Here is a 15,758-nt window from a genome sequence, read left to right on the forward strand (position 1 = left end):
TCTGAACAATATCTCAAATGTAGTGATGGGTAGAAGATAATTAAGCATATATTACTAATACACTATGGCTCGTTCGGATAGGTTCAAAAGTAGAGCTTTTTTTTAATTTATGAAAAGTTAAAAATTAAAATTATAATATTAATGTTTGATGCAAATTTTAAACTTAAATTGTAATATTTTAAAATGTTATTTAAGTATTTACAGAAACGTTAAAAAAAATGACTTCTCTCATAATAATTTTTTTATTAACTTTTTATAATAAATATTTTTAAGATTAAAAAACTAAATGTTAAATAATTTATTTATAAAATATTTTTAATATAAATAATATTTAAGTTTTTTTTAAAAAAACTTAATTAAACTATTTATTTAAATTATGCCTATATATGAGATATATAAAGAATTTAAATGCATTGATTTTGAGAGCTAGTGTATCCAAAATCTATTTCATTTAATAAATTGAATATATTTTGAATATACTGCATCTGAAATATATATTAACTCAGTTAGGAGTTCAACATCCTACATATGTGTCAAATTTGTTTCATGAACTGTTATTATTAATATTGGAATGCAGATTGAAGTGACAGCGGCAAGAGAAGTTGCAGATGAATGCCCACTTAAGTCTTTCAGGTTCTACAAAACAAAGGAATTTTCAACAGGCTTTTATGAAATTAAGACTGGAGCAAAAAATATTCGAACACCATGGTGGTAAGAAATATTATTTCTCTGACTCTATCTATGCTTCACTATATGTTCGTGCATGTTAAAAGGCATTTTATTATATTAGCTTCATATATTCATAACAAAATTTATAAAAAAACCAATACTATGTAACTAATAAAATTTATTATTTTTGACCAACACTTAATTAATACTAAATTTTAATTCTTAATAGTGTAATAACAAGAATCCTAAGTAGAACTCTACAAAAGTGATTCCTGTTTTTTTTTTGTCCTTAAACTTTCTTACTTGTATTTTTACCTTTTAAAAAAATAGTTTGATCTATGTAGCAATATTTAATTTGATGTTAGTATAAAATTTATTTACATTAATAATATATAAATTAAAGTCAAATTAGATGGAAGTGGGATCAATACTTGCACGTACTCAATAAATGATGATGATGAGTGCTGAGGAGCATTGAGATAATTTCTTAGTACAGTATTGTTTTGCAATAAATTTTGTCATGCATGATTTGTGGCACCGTTTTATGTTTCCTATTTTAATTAAGAAAAATATTTTCTTTTTATTTTTTTTACGATTTTTTTCAACCATCCCTAAGTTAATCTCGTAAACCAAAAGTATATAATAATTATCACGCCAATAATATATATAGATACCAAGTATTAAGAATGACCATGTGAAATATATTTAATTTATTAAATATTTAAATTTGATCAAATTAAGTAGATATAATCCTCACTAATTAAAATACCGATAATTGTATTCATATGCATCTGATATTAAGTGATATTAATAAAGTGATTTCTTATTTTTAGGATAAAAATATTTTATTTTTTTAATTATGCTCGTAAAAAGCTATATCAAAATTTACTTTCTAAAACATTTTTTAAGAATACATATTTAACGTGTGATATTTTACTGTATTTTTTAATAATTTAAAAATATTTTTATTGATAACATAATGTAAAAGCATTTTTCTCGATACTAAAGTAATTTAAGTATATTTTTAGTGGTTTATCCTAAAAAAAATATTTTTATATAAGATATCTAAATATAAAATTGTTTTTATTTTTAAGCTCTTTTTTATAAAAAAAATTTACTAAACAAACCCTATATCTCTTGTTTATTTTGAAAAAAAAGGCATAGAGCACAAACACATAAGTAGTGTAGTCTCTGTTTATAAGAGCTAATGAATTAATAATTTATTAAAACCAATAAATTGAAGGGATGCAAGTGTGATATATGGAAGCAATGGAGAAGTTTTGAAGAGATTGAGAACATTGAAAGATGGGAAGATAAAGATATCTGAAGAAGGGGAGCTTCTCCATAATGAAAATGGAATTGCAGTCTCTGGTGATGTCCGTAATAGTTGGGCTGGTGTCTCAACTTTGCAGGCCCTTTTTGTTCATGAACACAATTCTGTCTGTGATGCTCTCAAGGTATGTATGTATGTCTATTCTGTAGTAATTAACTAACATACCCTAAATTTTACAATCGATCACGTTTTATATATTTATCAACTAGTTAGTTAAGTTAGTTTTAAGTTGGTTAGAGATAATTAGAGGCAGTTAGATACCGTTAGAAATCAGTTACGGGTAATATAATATTTTGTCTGATGTATCTGAAGTTGAATGCACAAATTAAAAACAGAAAAACTACCCAGAATTGGATGATGAAGAAATATATAGGCATGCAAGGTTGGTGACGTCAGCAGTAATTGCAAAGATTCACACCATTGATTGGACTGTAGAGCTCCTTAAAACTGACACTCTACTTGCAGGCATGAGGGCCAATTGGTATCTCTAAACACTATCCTCTTAATTATATGTGCCTAATTAAGTAAAATTGTTTATTAGCTGTACATGCATGTTTGGTTAATTATTGAATTAATTTAAAGTATTGTGCGCTCAAGGTATGGATTGTTGGGGAAGAAATTTAAGGACACGTTTGGACATGTTGGAGGAAAAATCTTAGGAGGACTTGTGGGATTGAAGAGACCAAATAATCATGGTGTCCCATACTCTTTAACTGAGCAATTTGTCAGTGTTTATAGAATGCACTCACTCTTACCTGATAACCTTCAACTCAGAGACATATCTGCCACTCCTGGCCCCAATAAATCTCCACCGTTAATCAAAGAGTATGAACATTATTATTATTATTATTATTATTATTTATTATTATTATTATATCAACATTCATTTCTAAATGTTTTTCAAATCTTAAAAAAAAGCTAAGAAAATTTCCTTTGTGGTTTGGTATTATGATAGGATTCCTATGAAGAATTTGATTGGACTAGAAGGAGAGAAGACTTTAACAAAGATAGGGATTGTAAGTCAAATAGTATCAATGGGGCACCAAGCTTGTGGAGCACTTGAGCTTTGGAACTATCCAATGTGGCTCAGAGATCTCATACCACAAAACTTGGACGGCTCAGAAAGGCCAGATCACGTGGACCTACCTGTTCTTGAAAGTATGATACCTAATTCTTACTCTGCATTATTCTAAAATGCCAAAAATAAAAATAAAAAATGATATGAATATATGTGATGATGCAGTTTATAGGGACAGAGAGAGGAATGTAGCAAGATACAACCAATTCAGGAGGGCATTATTGTTGATACCAATCTCGAAATGGGAAGATTTAACAGATGACAAGGAAGCAATTGAAGTACTAGAAGATGTTTATGGTGATGATGTTGAAGAGCTTGATTTGTTGGTTGGCCTAATGGCAGAGAAGAAGATTAAAGGCTTTGCTATTAGTGAAACTGCTTTCATTATATTCCTCCTCATGGCAACTAGGAGGTTAGAAGCCGATAGGTTCTTCACAAGCAACTTCAATGAAGAGACATACACTAAGAAGGGTTTGGAATGGGTCAACTCTACAGAGAGCCTTAAGGATGTTATTGACCGTCACTACCCTGAAATTACTCTCAAGTGGCTCAACTCTTCTAGTGCCTTCTCTGTTTGGGACTCTCCCCCAAACACTTCCAATCCCATCCCTCTATACCTTCGTATTCCCCATTGATCATCATTTCACCCTTCCAACTATATTAAACTCCTTTAAATAATTCTACTTATACCGTTAGAATAAAGCAGTTTTACAGTGCATCTAATTATGTTTACACGGTGAGCCGTCATATTGTCAGTACATCAAAATTAAACTCATAAATAAATAATTAGCCCACTATTAGAAAACTCATCGGTCACCAATATCAATATGATTAATTATTGTTGTTACTTGCACTCATAATATTACTAGTTATATTATCAGTAGTGCTACGTTACCAACTTGATATCTGCCAAGATCTGCCAATTTGAGTTGGGCTGGACCCTAAAGCCCAATAAAATTTAGAAAACTACATTCTAAATTAACTTAGGTCAATTTTATTGTCCCTCATTTACCATTGTAAACCTAAATTGACCACCTCTTTTTACTGTGCAGCCATATCCAAAATTCTCCACCTTCAGCGCCGCGCAACCTCTTCTTCGTGCAATCTTCGACGGTCACCGCCATCAATAGTAGTCAACGCTGCCGGACCGTCAGACAGCAACCATCTCGATTTGCTTCGCTCAGTCGCCCAAGCGCCGCCGCCTCTGTTGCATGTTGCCATCGCGCCCCGTTGAAGACGCATCCTCCTGTCAAGCCTACACCACCCCCCGACTGCGCCTCAACACACGCCGCAGCTGAAGTTTACCTGCGCCCCATTGCTGTTCGACTTGTGAGTCCCCAGCAAGCGCCGATCCCTGCCTCGCGTCCTAGCCCCGTAGCGCACCGTCGTTTCCTGCTTCGCGGCGGAGTCCCTTCATGCAACCTGTCTTTCCTTCGGCGCCAGTGTTGCAATAAGAGATAAGTGCTACTTTACGATTTTTAGAAACCTAGAATTTTACAGGTTTCATATGTGAGCATGTCATTGGGTATTACATTCATATAACATGGTTCATTGAAATTTTGGTTACTGTTAGACAAGGAAGAATGGAAAACTAATTCCCTTGTGTTTATATATCTTGGATAAAACTTATTTTGAATGTGATAAAGGTGTATTTGGTATTGAAAATATCAATTGTATACTTGGAACGATGTTTTGCAATGCTAATTTAAAAGGAGAAGGAAAAGGGAGAAAAAGTTTTTTTTTTGTAATTGCAGCAATTGAATATTACTACATATGTATCTTTAGAGTGATAGTGTGTGCTAAATTGTCTATTAGTTTTGGTTTTGTACTGCTGAATTGTTAATTGATTGTAACCCTTGGATCTTTGATTGTTGTCATTAAGCAAAAAGAAGTAGTTTGATTTTCTGAAAGCATATGCTAAATCAAAATTTACTCTTAAGATCCGCATATTTCTTTTTTCACAATTTTATATTGTATGTAAGATTTGTTGAGGAATAATCAGAGAAGAAGTAAAGCATAGAAAAAGCAAAATAATAGGTTGTATTAGTATGTGTCTTTTACTACAAAGTGCTAACATATATATATGTTCCTTTGTTGTCATTAAGCAAAAAGAGATGTTTGAGTTTTTTATTTGAACCTATTTTTCTATGTTATTGTTCTGAATGTTTGTTAATTTTTTCTTGCATAAGGTAGTGTACATGTATTAAGATATATTTGAAATTGGGTTTGATTTTGTTCATATAAAATTGTAGCATTAAGAGATATTTTTGGAGAATTTTTTTGGTTTTTTCTCTTGATATTTTTGGTTTTTTAGCTATATGCTATGATGAGTTTATTGACTTTTAATTGATTATATGCTATAATGGAAACACCATAGAATTGAATTTACTAAAAAGCTATCATTACTAAACACCAATTCACTATGATGAGATGTTGAATTAATCATGAATAACTAGTCTTTGTTTATAACTATGGTGAATTTCTTCTGTTGTTGATTTAGGAGAAAAGTAGGAGCTTGTAAGTGGTTGATCACATGGTGTTTGACATGAATTTTTGAGAGAAGGATTGTTCCAATTTTCTGGAAGATGCATAGATGGAGAAGAAACAAAAGATTGTGCAGTATAGAGAAAGACTTGATAAGACCCTTTCCTCACCTAATCTTACAAATGATGAGATGCTCCAAAAACATGTCGAAAGCCAACTTGTATGTTCTTCGGAATAAGAAGTAGAATGTCATGACATTCTCTTGTGTCCTTTGAATTCATTTAGGCAGAAATGGTACTAGCTTGGTGGAGCCATTATTTTTCGTTAAATTATTCTTTTATAGGTTCTTAAGATGCTTTGTTTGATTAATTTTCATACAAGCAGAAGTTGTTAGAAATGAAGACAGTAGATTTATCTAATTTTCATGATATGTTAAGGAGTGCTTCTTCAGAAGATATCATTTTACTTTTGTTAAACACTTGTTTTGTTTTAACCAATTAATACTTGGATATGTCTTTCATGGATGTGTCTTCTGTTAGATGTGTCTTTTGTTTAAAACTTATTTGGATGTGTCTTTAATTAATGTATCTTCTGTTAGATGTGTCTTTTGTTTAAAACTTATTTGGATGTGTCTTTAATTAATGTGTCTTTTGTTGGAAGTGTTTTTAATAGATGTGTCTTCTAACTAAATGATTTTCATAAACAGGGATGTGTCTTTAATAGATGTGTCTGCTGTTAGATGTGCCTTTAATAAATGTATTTTTAATAAATGTGTCTTCTGTTTAAAACTTACTTGGATATGTCATTAATTTCATAACTACTTTAAATTAGGTAAGGTTTAGATTTGTTCCGGCGCACCCTAACCTAAACTTTGAATACAATTCCAAACCTTTAGTAAAGAAGACTAACTTTATTTTAATCAAGACTACAGAAATAAAAATAAAATAAATAATTATTTGTCATATGATCTGAAGATAATTGAGTAGAACCCAAAGTTCATCGTTCATGAAACCAAACAAAACAATAAATTTGAAGGTTATAAATTTGAAGTGCTGAATTAATCTGTCAATAAACTTGAAGGTTATATGATTCGGACCACCCATGTTGTTTGATGACAATGGAGTATTCTTCATATACATACCTGTAAATGATAAATGTTACTCAGTACTAGAATGGTAAAATCAAAAGGTGAGTTCAAAGTGACTAACTGTTGTTAAATGATTGTGCATCCTCTTTGGGAGTAAATGCTTTTGCCAAATGCATTGGAAACGCCGGAGTAATCTATCTCTGATCTGGAGGTATCCATAATCCTGCATGAAAAATCATTCCATCCAAATGATCATCGTGAAATTAAAGAACATGCATATGAGAAGAATCTTTAATATGAGCACCAAGTATATTCCAGAACTAGTTTAAAAAATTGTTATATCATTAATATACAACTAGCTAAACAAAAAATAACTTTCTATCTGCTACACTTGGATCACGTCTTTAGGAGCTCCCCTCAAGTGTGTAGCCTTGTAATTTGTCACATTATCAAAAATGTCCTTAGGCCTTACCTTCCTAAGACAAATATTGGTTTCGAATTGCACTGCCATGCCCCAAGAAAGGCACCATCCATTGCAATGAAACATAGGACCTGTCCATAAATACATCGGAAAGATATCCATTCGAAATAGAACTATCACGAGCGAGTTCAAATACGCGCCTCTATGGCTATAAACTACTCCTTTAGGCATTGTGTGGTTCCAGAGGTGTAATTAACACTTATAGGATCCATTTCACTCTTTGGCCTAACTATTTCAAACCCTTTGTCACCATTTGCTAGTAGCATCTTATACTCATAACTAATTGAAGAAGTGTCAATTGTTAAATCAGAACCAGAGTCATCAATTAGGACTAGAATTGGCAATTTTGATGATGTTCTTTTGCATAGCAGGTCCAATGCGCTGTGCGCGACTTCGAGCAGTTAGTAGTCTACAAAGAGGATCTTAGCTTGTGAATGCTCCAGCAGGACTGAAACCATGGATGCATTGAGGCACGAATTCAAGGTGAAGATAATGGATCCAGCCATTAGGATCGCAAAATGCAGCTCATACTTCTGCTAGAACATTAGGTGATAATGTTGCAACCTGTTTCAAAACAACATTAAATATATAATAGCATCAATGATTGAATTCATTCACCTTAAAGAATTTAAGGATGCTTCCTAATATTTTTTTTAGTACAAGTTTCAAACACTTTTGATGTGTCTCACCCCATTTATACACCAAAAGAACCATAAACAAGTGATGTTCTCTCCCTGCAAAAACTTGCTACTCTCTCCAAGAATCTTATTGGAGTCAGAGAAACAAGATTTGCAGAACAGTAGAATAGACCCTCTATTGATTCCCATGATCCTTGATCCTTACGATCGTTGGAAAAGTTGCAAAATTTAAGTTATCTAAGAAGTTAATATGGGCATACTGTCTTACAAATCAGCTTACACAAATCATATTAAAATATGGAACTGCAAACAAATAATTTGTTTTAATTTATAGCAAAGCTAATAAGAAGAAAATTGAAATTTCAAAACATACAAAGATCGCAAAGCCAACTTAAATAAATCCAATAACGTAAAAAGAACACGTGAAGCCTAGTAAATGAAATAACTATTTACTCTGAACTGAAAAAAAAAAAGAATTGGAAAATTACTGACATGAGGAACATAAAAATTGAAAGTTGAAACAGCACTGCAAAGAAGAAGTAGTTACCATGTTGGTGGGCGTGCGTTGTGGCGAGCAGGGTCGCAAGCGCGGTGGCAAGCGGGGAGGAGGCCATCGGCAGCTAGGGTGGCGAGCGTGCCTTCGATGAAAGGGCGGCGCGACGATGCTGCGGCATTTGGGCCGCAGCGGGTGGAGGACTACATGAGGAAGGACGCGCCCACTGAGGCACGGTTAAGGAGAGCGACGTGAGGGCGGGTGGTGCGGCGCGATGGAGGACACCGAGGTGAGGGAGAAAGAGGCGACGCCGGCGCTGAGTAAAGTGGCGTTCTCAAGGAGACAACGTCGGCGCTGAATAGAGAAGAAGAAAAGAAGAAGAAGAAGAAAAAGAAGGAGGCACAACGCAGAGAGGGTAAGGTTTAGAGATGGGTGAAAGCAAAATAGAATTAGGGTACATTTTGAACAGAATTATTTAAATTCAGATTTTTTTATTTTTTAATTATTTATTTAATAGTGTTTTTTTTAATTATTAATTATTGTTGGTAATAGTTGGCAGACTTAAGTGTTGGTAACGTATACTTTTCCTTATATTATTCATTCTCTATGTCCTTTTCTAATTGCTGTATATGTTATCTAGTGAACAACTGAACATGCACACACAAGTTGGTCGTTTCTCACATTTCTTGATCACAATTCTTAAGTCTCAACCATCACAAAGAGAGGACCAATCGTCCTATGTGACTCACGCATTCTAATTTTCAAAGACGAATTTGAATATTAACCCAAATTTTACATAATTTGTAACCATTATTTATCATCAAGGTGAGGCATAAAGGTAAATGCACAAGAGCTTAATTAAATCAATGATAAATTGATATATATGATTGGATCATATAAAAAATTTTACTTTTACATGATAAGGTGTATCTTCAAAAACTAGGTAATTAGTTTTTGTTTTACATGTTGTGTTGTATTATGGTTGTGCTTTAATAATATCTTGAGAGGCTTTGTTCCTCCGTTAAATTCTCTTAATATAATGATTGCTGGTGTTAAGCACTTGTTCTCTTATAAAGCTTATTCGAGGTTCGTGCCTTCGTGTGGATGATTGGTTTGAATGATGGTATTGACTGTTGACTGTTGACTTAATAGTAAACACTATATTGTTGAATGTTGAATCTTATATGAATTGAATATTAAATATTTCACTATATCTGTGAAATTTTAATATGAGATGATTCTATTTCCATAGTTAGATAATTTACCTTGTATGTCTATGATACTGTTTTTATGTTCTAGCTTCTAGCTTCGTCAATGAGTTTGGGAGGCTTCATTCTTGCAACGATTTATTTGATATTATGACTGCGGGTATTAGGAAGCAATTATATTAAAAGTTTACATTATTAGATGAAGAGTATGAAGAGTGAAGATTATGTTTTTTCTTATATTTTTATCTTCCATGTGCCTATTGTCTATCAACAAGTAAAGTGTGCGAATTTAGTTTAATACGCTTTTCATTCTCTTTCGCTGCTTTATGTGTACGAAATAGTAAAATTTAAAGGAGAACAAGGAAACTATGACAAACATTAAAGGTATTATTTGATGGGAAAGTATAAGGAGCCAATGGAATACTTGTACAATGTGTATAATGGAGGTTTATGGAGTATTAAAAATATAATCATTAGTGTTACTTTTTTTCATTAGCTGAAGTTTTTAGAATGAGTGGTATCATGATTTGGTATTAGAGCGCTAGATCCGAAAGGTCAAGAGTTTGATATTTGGTGAATCCCAAAATCAGTTTAATCTTTTGGGAAGATGTTTATTATCCATAGTATTCTGGATGGTTATTTTAGATAGTATCATTTTGTAACTCAATAGCCCATTGTACACATTGTACGAATAGTCTATTGTCTTCCTAGCGGGATCCATTTTTCAAAAACAATTATTCCATTTTTATTTATGAGATCTAACTTTTTTTTTATGCATCAGTAAGTTTGTCCACTGCATCAGCGAACTTGCAAATTTTGTTGAAGTTCTATACTGACGAACTTTATTAAAAGTAATAAGTTTGTCCACCGAAACTTACTCCCATTTTTATACAATTTAGATAGTATTGGTATATTTTTATTTTTTTATTTAATGTAACTTTATTCACATAATTTAAAATTATAAAATTTTTAATTTAAAATTTAAATTAATAATTTAATTCAATTTGATAAAAAAAATAAACATAATTAAGTTTAACCTGATAGCATTTAGCTAGTTTAATCTTCTTGCTCATAATGTAAACCGGCAATTTCCTTGTCCACAATTATTTATGCTTGTTTATCCTGTGTCATGAAAACTCTTTTGACTTGTTCTTCACAGAAGGTTTTGCTCATTCCAAGTCGCTTTCATCCATTTGATGATTTGAAACTTGCATTAATATATATCCCTTTACTCAAGTTGAGCTATGAACAAATGTCAGATCAGTTTTAATAACAAGAAGCACTTTGGAGGAGCTAAAGAGGCCAAATAACTTACCAAACGCAAGAAACAGAAGATACACACACACCTACGGTTGTTTATCCAATCACCATGATTCCTACACTGCAATGGCTAATCTCATGCTGTTGTTCACTTCATTCAGCACCAATGCTGTTTCATAACCATACTTCTCTGTGCCCAAGTTATTTGAGACTTGAGAACTAACCACGTGCATATCAGACATAGTATTAGAGAGAAGTATCAGCAGGGTTCAAAACACATTTTTAATTTGGGCATACATTTTAATCAGTCAACAAACAGCAGATTAAGAAGTATCTAGTGTGGTTAAATTTTAAGATGATCTGAATTTCGAAAGGGTAAGCTTAGTCTTACATCGGCAGCATTCTCGAAACAGAAGCAGGTTTTAAGCGAAACACACAAATCACAACCCTACTTGAACAGAATCTGTTCTATAGGTTCGTACATCTGTATCCTTGAGTATTACTCTGACTGTAAGATCAGAGCGTGATTAATGATTCGATGGTCTCACGGTGTTCTGACAAACCTAAAATTGTTCCTTTATTTTACCGCCATTAATTATTCTTTCTGCATTATCTTCTTGTCTGTTCTCATGTAAATTCAGAATATCAATTTTCTCCCAACCCGAATACAAAAGCAGAAACAGTGTTGTTCAATAATTCCGCAGATTTTCATCCATTAACAATAAAGTGCAGAGCCAGGTAAAAGATTAAAAATAAAAGCAGCTTTTGTTGCATGCTGCCATGGAAAAAAATAACGGGAGAATAACGGGAGTTAAAAAAATTTGGACCATTTCTCAATTTGTGCAAGTCATCCTTGCACAGGAGCCATGTTAATCTTCTATGTATCGTTCCAATTATTGGTTTCTCAAAACTCCTGGCGATGTGAGACTTGTTTGTCATTCCTTTCTCGACACTCAATAAAAGTGGAGACTTTTTATTACAACTCAGGCTCAAAAAGGAAGACAAAGGAAATCACACACTGCATTACAGCTTCAATTTTGGTATTGCTTCATTTTCAGAGATATATATTGGACAAGGTATAGATGCCATTGGTCTCATAATTACCCTACAGCAGGTACGAAAACAAGGAAATAGTTCAAGATCTAGTCATGGGTCTGAATGGCTCTGAATTTTTTCAGTAAGTTCTAATTTCACTTTTTATCTATACAAAAACCATGGTGTATTTTTTCACTTTTTCATCTTCCTTCTAATTTCACTAGTGTGGGAATGAAGACTACATTCCTATTTCGAGATAATTATATTTCAATTAATTTAATGGGGATCTCTGCTACTTCAAATAGAGCTATTGCCATAGTAAAAGCCTATTAGGTGTATGAGCTAGCTTGTGTTTGTTGTATTTAGAATTCTTCTATACTCATTGACATTGCATAGTTAGCAATAATATAAGCAGGTGCTCAGTATATTTCAAAATGCTGGATATTATTATTATAGTAATTATATTGTATAAATTTTGTGCCACAAAATGGACAAGAAAGTATATTGTACCAATACTTTTATGAAGTTTTATTGTAACTTCTTTTCTCGGCTACATTGTGTCACAGTGCAACGTGTATTGTGTGATAAAGGAGTTGTTGCATTGGAACCAAGGACATGGTGAAATAGGACACCGAGATCGAGATACCAGTGTGCTTCCATTTTTCTCTGTTTATAGCTCAGTATTACCAAACATCTCTGCATAGTGTATACATCGATATTTATTTATGTCTGTGAGACACTAACCAAAATTATTACTTTAGAATTATCTGGGTTAGGCGGTCCTGTGAGAAAAAAGATGTTGATCTTGCAATAACCCTGTTGAACTTTTTAAACGGTGTAATGATTACATTTTCATTTATCGTTTATTTTCAAGGTAATTTAACACGTCATAGCAAGGGATAAATTAATGTCTTTGACATATCAATGTCAAATGTTTGAAAACTTTGCTGATTGAAACGGATTTGTTTGAAATAAGATTATATGATTAACAAAATATCTTAGTTGAGTAATAAATTAGTGCCAGTTTAAGCTAGACTAAGATTGATAATTTCTTTTTAGAAAAAAAAAGGAATTAAGTTACAAATTGTTGATAATAAATTACTCGTAAAATTGAAGTGAATTATACAAATGAGTGACAAGACATTTAACCCAACCTAGTTATCAAATTGAGAACGAAAAGTAAAGAAATCACGGTAAATAAAAGATAAATGATAATTATGATATTTGACCACAGAAAATCAAAAGATAAATCTTTCATTACTTTCAAAATCAACTGGTAGTTTGTCATTTTCATCAGTGTCCCCTCCATGTTCATTCTCCGTAACTGTACTAGCCATAATTTATGGTAAACAATGTGCTACATGTATTACCAACAAAGCAATACGATGGATGTTCACGGATTTGGAATTACAAATCTCAAGTTCCACCATAATTAACATTTAAAGAAAGATGGTTGGCATCCCAAATAATCATCCGGTTGAATTAACTCATGCAAGAACAGAGAGCTCCGCATTGTTTGAAACACTTATGCTAAACTTTTTCCTCCAAAATAAAAAATAAAAGAGAGAGAGAGAGAGAGAGAGAGAGAGAGAGAGAGAGAGAGAGAGAGAGAGAGAGAGCGATTCAAAGGCCTCAATAAGTTGGCAGAGAACGAAAAATATGATTAAAAAACCTACCATACCATGCTAGATAGGAATCAATGAAAATAATGATCATAATGCAAAGAACAGATTACAGATTATTAAATAAACCGAAGGCAGGATGGTAATAAAAAAATGCTATGACAACAACCCAAATAATTAACTCCATAAAATCAAGAAGAGATGTGAATTATTGTCTGCTTTTGACATGATAATTATCATACAGCAATGCTACACAAACAACCCAAATAAACAACTACTTTGACAACTGCAAAAGCTAATGTATTTTATACCTTTACTCTACTCCTTATACAAAGACACTCCTTCATGCCTTTGGATTTGATAGCCCTTCTAAGAGAAGGTTGCCAGTAGCACTTTCAAAAATAGCTGCACAAAATACCTAACTTTCATGAATGTTTAATTTACAAATGATCCATTTTAAAAATATTTAATTTTCTACTCATTCCTTCTTCATCCAAATTTTAGTTATCAAGACCATCATAAACACATTATTCCCTCACGGTCACAGTGCTTGATTTGTAGAAGAGACTCTTTGAAACTACCTAGCTATCGGGTTGATTTAAACCGAAATCTAATATCATACAATCACTCCGAAGTATATGTATAGCATTTCATTTCTTATCTCAAAGCCTGCATAAATAACTCATTTTACAAAACCATAAACTTAGCCATCTACATACCTGCAAATATATAAACAGTCAAACTTGAAATGCTCATTATTGATTCAATTTTAACTTGAAGTCATCTAATCTTAAAAATGCTAAACTATTTGTTACCCAATTCAATTATACCTTGAAATCATATTTTAGGTTCCAGTTACCTTATGAGCCAACCCAAAAGAGGAGGGAGGGAAGGTTAGAGAACTAGAGAAGGAAAAAAAAGAAGAGTAAAACTTGTGTGAGTAACAGAAGTTTCAAGATCATTTCAGATTAGAGTAGGAAGTGGAGGAAATTAGAACAGCATGTGAGGTCATGCTAATAGATAATTATTTCACCTCTTATATTAATCTAGAAAATCACCATTTCTTTTTAATATCTGATAAATACAAATGGTAAGGATTGCCTAACTGTGAAATGACTAAAAGGGATATGCATCATTAATATCTATCCTAGAAGGACAGCACGGGAACATTAATTCATCAAAGCACTCCATACTGTAACGTTGATGTTAGGAGATACTTAAAAAATACAGAGGCTTCAATGGCAAACTAAGGATTAACAGTCAAAACATTTCAAGCTCCAACTACTCGAGGGAAACAAATCATAGATTATTCCTTCAAAATTCTGTGAGCATTCTCCAAAAGTACAAATTTAGAGTCACCAATAGTTTCTTTGCATCACAATGCATAGATGTAACGAAGGCAAAAATATTATTCAACTCACATTCTTCCTTAATGGAAGATAAAAGGAACAAGCTATGAATCTAAGATACACTGAGTAAGCCTCACATAACCATTCTAAAGCAAAAGAATCATAGGAAAGACCAAATTCTATATAAGAACACAAATCATAACAAATACTCAAATGATGTGAGACACAATCCTCTAACACTATAGCGCTAACTCAACACTAAGTCATCAATCTTGAAGGTCACGTGAAACCCCAAGTAATGCTTATCACATGAAGGTAGAGAAAAAACACTATACTATACTATACTAAAACATTAAGAGGAAAATAGAAAAGAAAAAAGAGAGGCCTATTAATTCTGTTATTTTCGGGAAGAGTATGTTCTTCCTATCTTTTCTAAACAAATTACACTCCCACGTAAAAAGTTACAAGCTGTTATATGAAAAGTTATCACATTGAAACCATTTCTTGCATCCATACTAATGCCATGATGAGAAACAAACACTCGGAATATGGTAGTAAAGTTCTAAGAGCTAAATCTTCCCCTGAAGAAAAAAACAATAGAACAGGAAAAGAATAAATAACCTCATTTGATCAAGATCCAAGAGCAGTGCCAAGAACAAAGGAGAAGAGCTCGCGAACGGGCGAAAACTCGACGAGGGCAATGTCAACAGCATAGCCAGTAACAGGAAGCTTCAAATCCCTCAAAACAGAGAATCCTTCGGCCATTCTGGGCTTGGGAACGTGCTTGGCAACGGAGCAATGAGGGATCCAATTGTCAACGGAATAGTCAGCGGGAACCTCAACGCCTTCTTTCCTCAAGGCATCGGAGAGCTGAGAGTGGAGCTGCAAGAGGGAAAGCGTGGGAGTGGGAGAGAGAAAGAGGAGGTTGGAGTCGCCGGAGAGAGAGCCGATGGAGGAGAAGGAGAGGGGAAGAGGCTCTTGCTTTGAAGCGAAGGGTTCGAGGATGGAGTCGAATTTGGAA

The 15,758-nt window shown here is 33.0% G+C and overlaps 2 protein-coding genes and 2 pseudogenes across 4 annotated transcripts in view; 1 reads left to right on the plus strand and 3 right to left on the minus strand.

Moving 5' to 3' along the window:
* The first annotated feature begins 504 nt into the window (after positions 1-504).
* Positions 505-6,094, plus strand: LOC107490985 (alpha-dioxygenase PIOX-like). 3 transcript variants are annotated; one of them, XM_052262209.1, is made up of 7 exons: positions 505-711; positions 1,913-2,126; positions 2,338-2,483; positions 2,600-2,827; positions 2,958-3,160; positions 3,246-3,492; positions 4,133-6,094. In XM_052262209.1, exons 1-7 carry the CDS (start codon positions 572-574, stop codon positions 4,539-4,541), a joined length of 1,587 nt encoding a protein of 528 aa, XP_052118169.1. In that variant the 5' UTR covers positions 505-571; the 3' UTR covers positions 4,542-6,094. The 3 variants fall into 3 exon arrangements, 2 of the variants coding, with proteins under 2 accessions (XP_052118169.1, XP_020999002.1); XR_008009547.1 differs by having other exon boundaries at positions 519-711; positions 3,246-3,816; positions 4,133-4,280; XM_021143343.2 differs by having other exon boundaries at positions 519-711; positions 3,246-4,276.
* A 683-nt stretch (positions 6,095-6,777) lies between these two features.
* LOC107490984 (isovalerate--CoA ligase AAE2-like) lies at positions 6,778-7,988 on the minus strand (annotated as a pseudogene).
* Positions 7,989-11,546: 3,558 nt separating this feature from the next.
* Positions 11,547-11,658, minus strand: LOC127747968 (uncharacterized; annotated as a pseudogene).
* A 1,878-nt stretch (positions 11,659-13,536) lies between these two features.
* The window catches only part of LOC107491421 (uncharacterized), a gene marked incomplete in the record, with an annotated part of 2,574 nt that continues 352 nt past the window's right edge, over positions 13,537-15,758 (minus strand). The window contains 2 exon segments of the mRNA XM_016112269.3: positions 13,537-13,793; positions 15,359-15,758. Coding sequence (XP_015967755.1) covers positions 15,368-15,758 — 391 coding nt within the window.

This window comes from Arachis duranensis, chromosome 5 (genome assembly GCF_000817695.3).
Source record: "Arachis duranensis cultivar V14167 chromosome 5, aradu.V14167.gnm2.J7QH, whole genome shotgun sequence".
In the NCBI taxonomy this organism is placed as follows: domain Eukaryota; kingdom Viridiplantae; phylum Streptophyta; class Magnoliopsida; order Fabales; family Fabaceae; genus Arachis; species Arachis duranensis.